We start from the raw sequence: 930 nt of genomic DNA on the forward strand, positions 1-930 counted from the left end.
TAAGCTTCCAACGGAATTCTTGTGGAACCAAGAATCGAGCTTGAAGAGTCTTTCGTTTGGCAAGCTCAGCTTCCGTTCTCGCCGGGGGCCCGATGATGTGGAGGCGTAACGATCGAGTTACCACGTCCTTCGCTTCCTCAGCGGGATCCGCTGGCGAAGGCCATATTCCACACGAAGGTCAAGGACCGACCGTGGATGGGCGCGCTTATGAGCCGCCGTATGGGCAGCTTCAAGCTGCCGCCTCTGTTCCCCGTCGAGGTCATGGTGATTACACCACGTTCCTCAGTTGACGAGAAGTCAGGGAACGGACATGCGGTCTGCAAGGCGCGAGCAGGGCTCGTATCACGCTGCTGGTGCAGCTCGCTTTCCTCGTTATACCATGCGGGAAAAGGGTTGTCAGACTCGTAGTCGACCAACCCCACATCCTCAACGAGGTCGTTCGTCACTGATAGCGTGCGCGGAGCACGACGCTTGTGCTCATTGAGCCTAGAATATACATCCCTCGGTGCTGCGGACGCAATGTCCGACGTTGCACCGAGTGCGGGGGACGAAGTTGGGCTCTGCCTGTGCTCGCCGTCGGAACCAGCGAGACTTGGACTTTTTGGTGTCATTGACACAGGGCTCATTGAGCTCGAAAGTTGTTTCGATAAGTTGCAGTGTCTAGCGGACACGCGAGCCTCGTTGAGGTAATAATCGATTGGAACTGTCAATCTTAATGAGGGGAGGTGTAACGGGGTTACACGAACTCTGATATCAGGGGTGTGTGTCACACGAAATGTGCATGATGTGACCACACCCAAGCAAGAATTCGGTTCGGGGCTAGTATTTAGATCTTTATAGTATATTTGATCTAAACTGTCTGAATTAGGATAAAAAATCAGTTTTGGATTTTAAACCGAAGAGTCAATTAGCCTTGGGAAGGCAATAATT

General features: G+C 52.4%; 1 protein-coding gene across 1 annotated transcript in view; it reads right to left on the minus strand.

The window, feature by feature from the left end:
• Positions 1–626, minus strand: part of PHALS_11867 (uncharacterized protein) — a gene marked incomplete at both ends in the record, with an annotated part of 1,139 nt that extends 513 nt beyond the window's left edge. Inside the window, one exon of the mRNA XM_024727305.1 lies at positions 273–626. Within this exon, the coding sequence (XP_024577895.1) occupies positions 273–626 (354 nt within the window). The remainder of the gene's footprint in view (positions 1–272) is intronic.
• Positions 627–930: the final 304 nt, after the last annotated feature.

The sequence above is a fragment of the Plasmopara halstedii genome (genome assembly GCF_900000015.1).
Source record: "Plasmopara halstedii genome assembly, contig: Scaffold_555, whole genome shotgun sequence".
NCBI lineage: Eukaryota > Oomycota > Peronosporomycetes > Peronosporales > Peronosporaceae > Plasmopara > Plasmopara halstedii.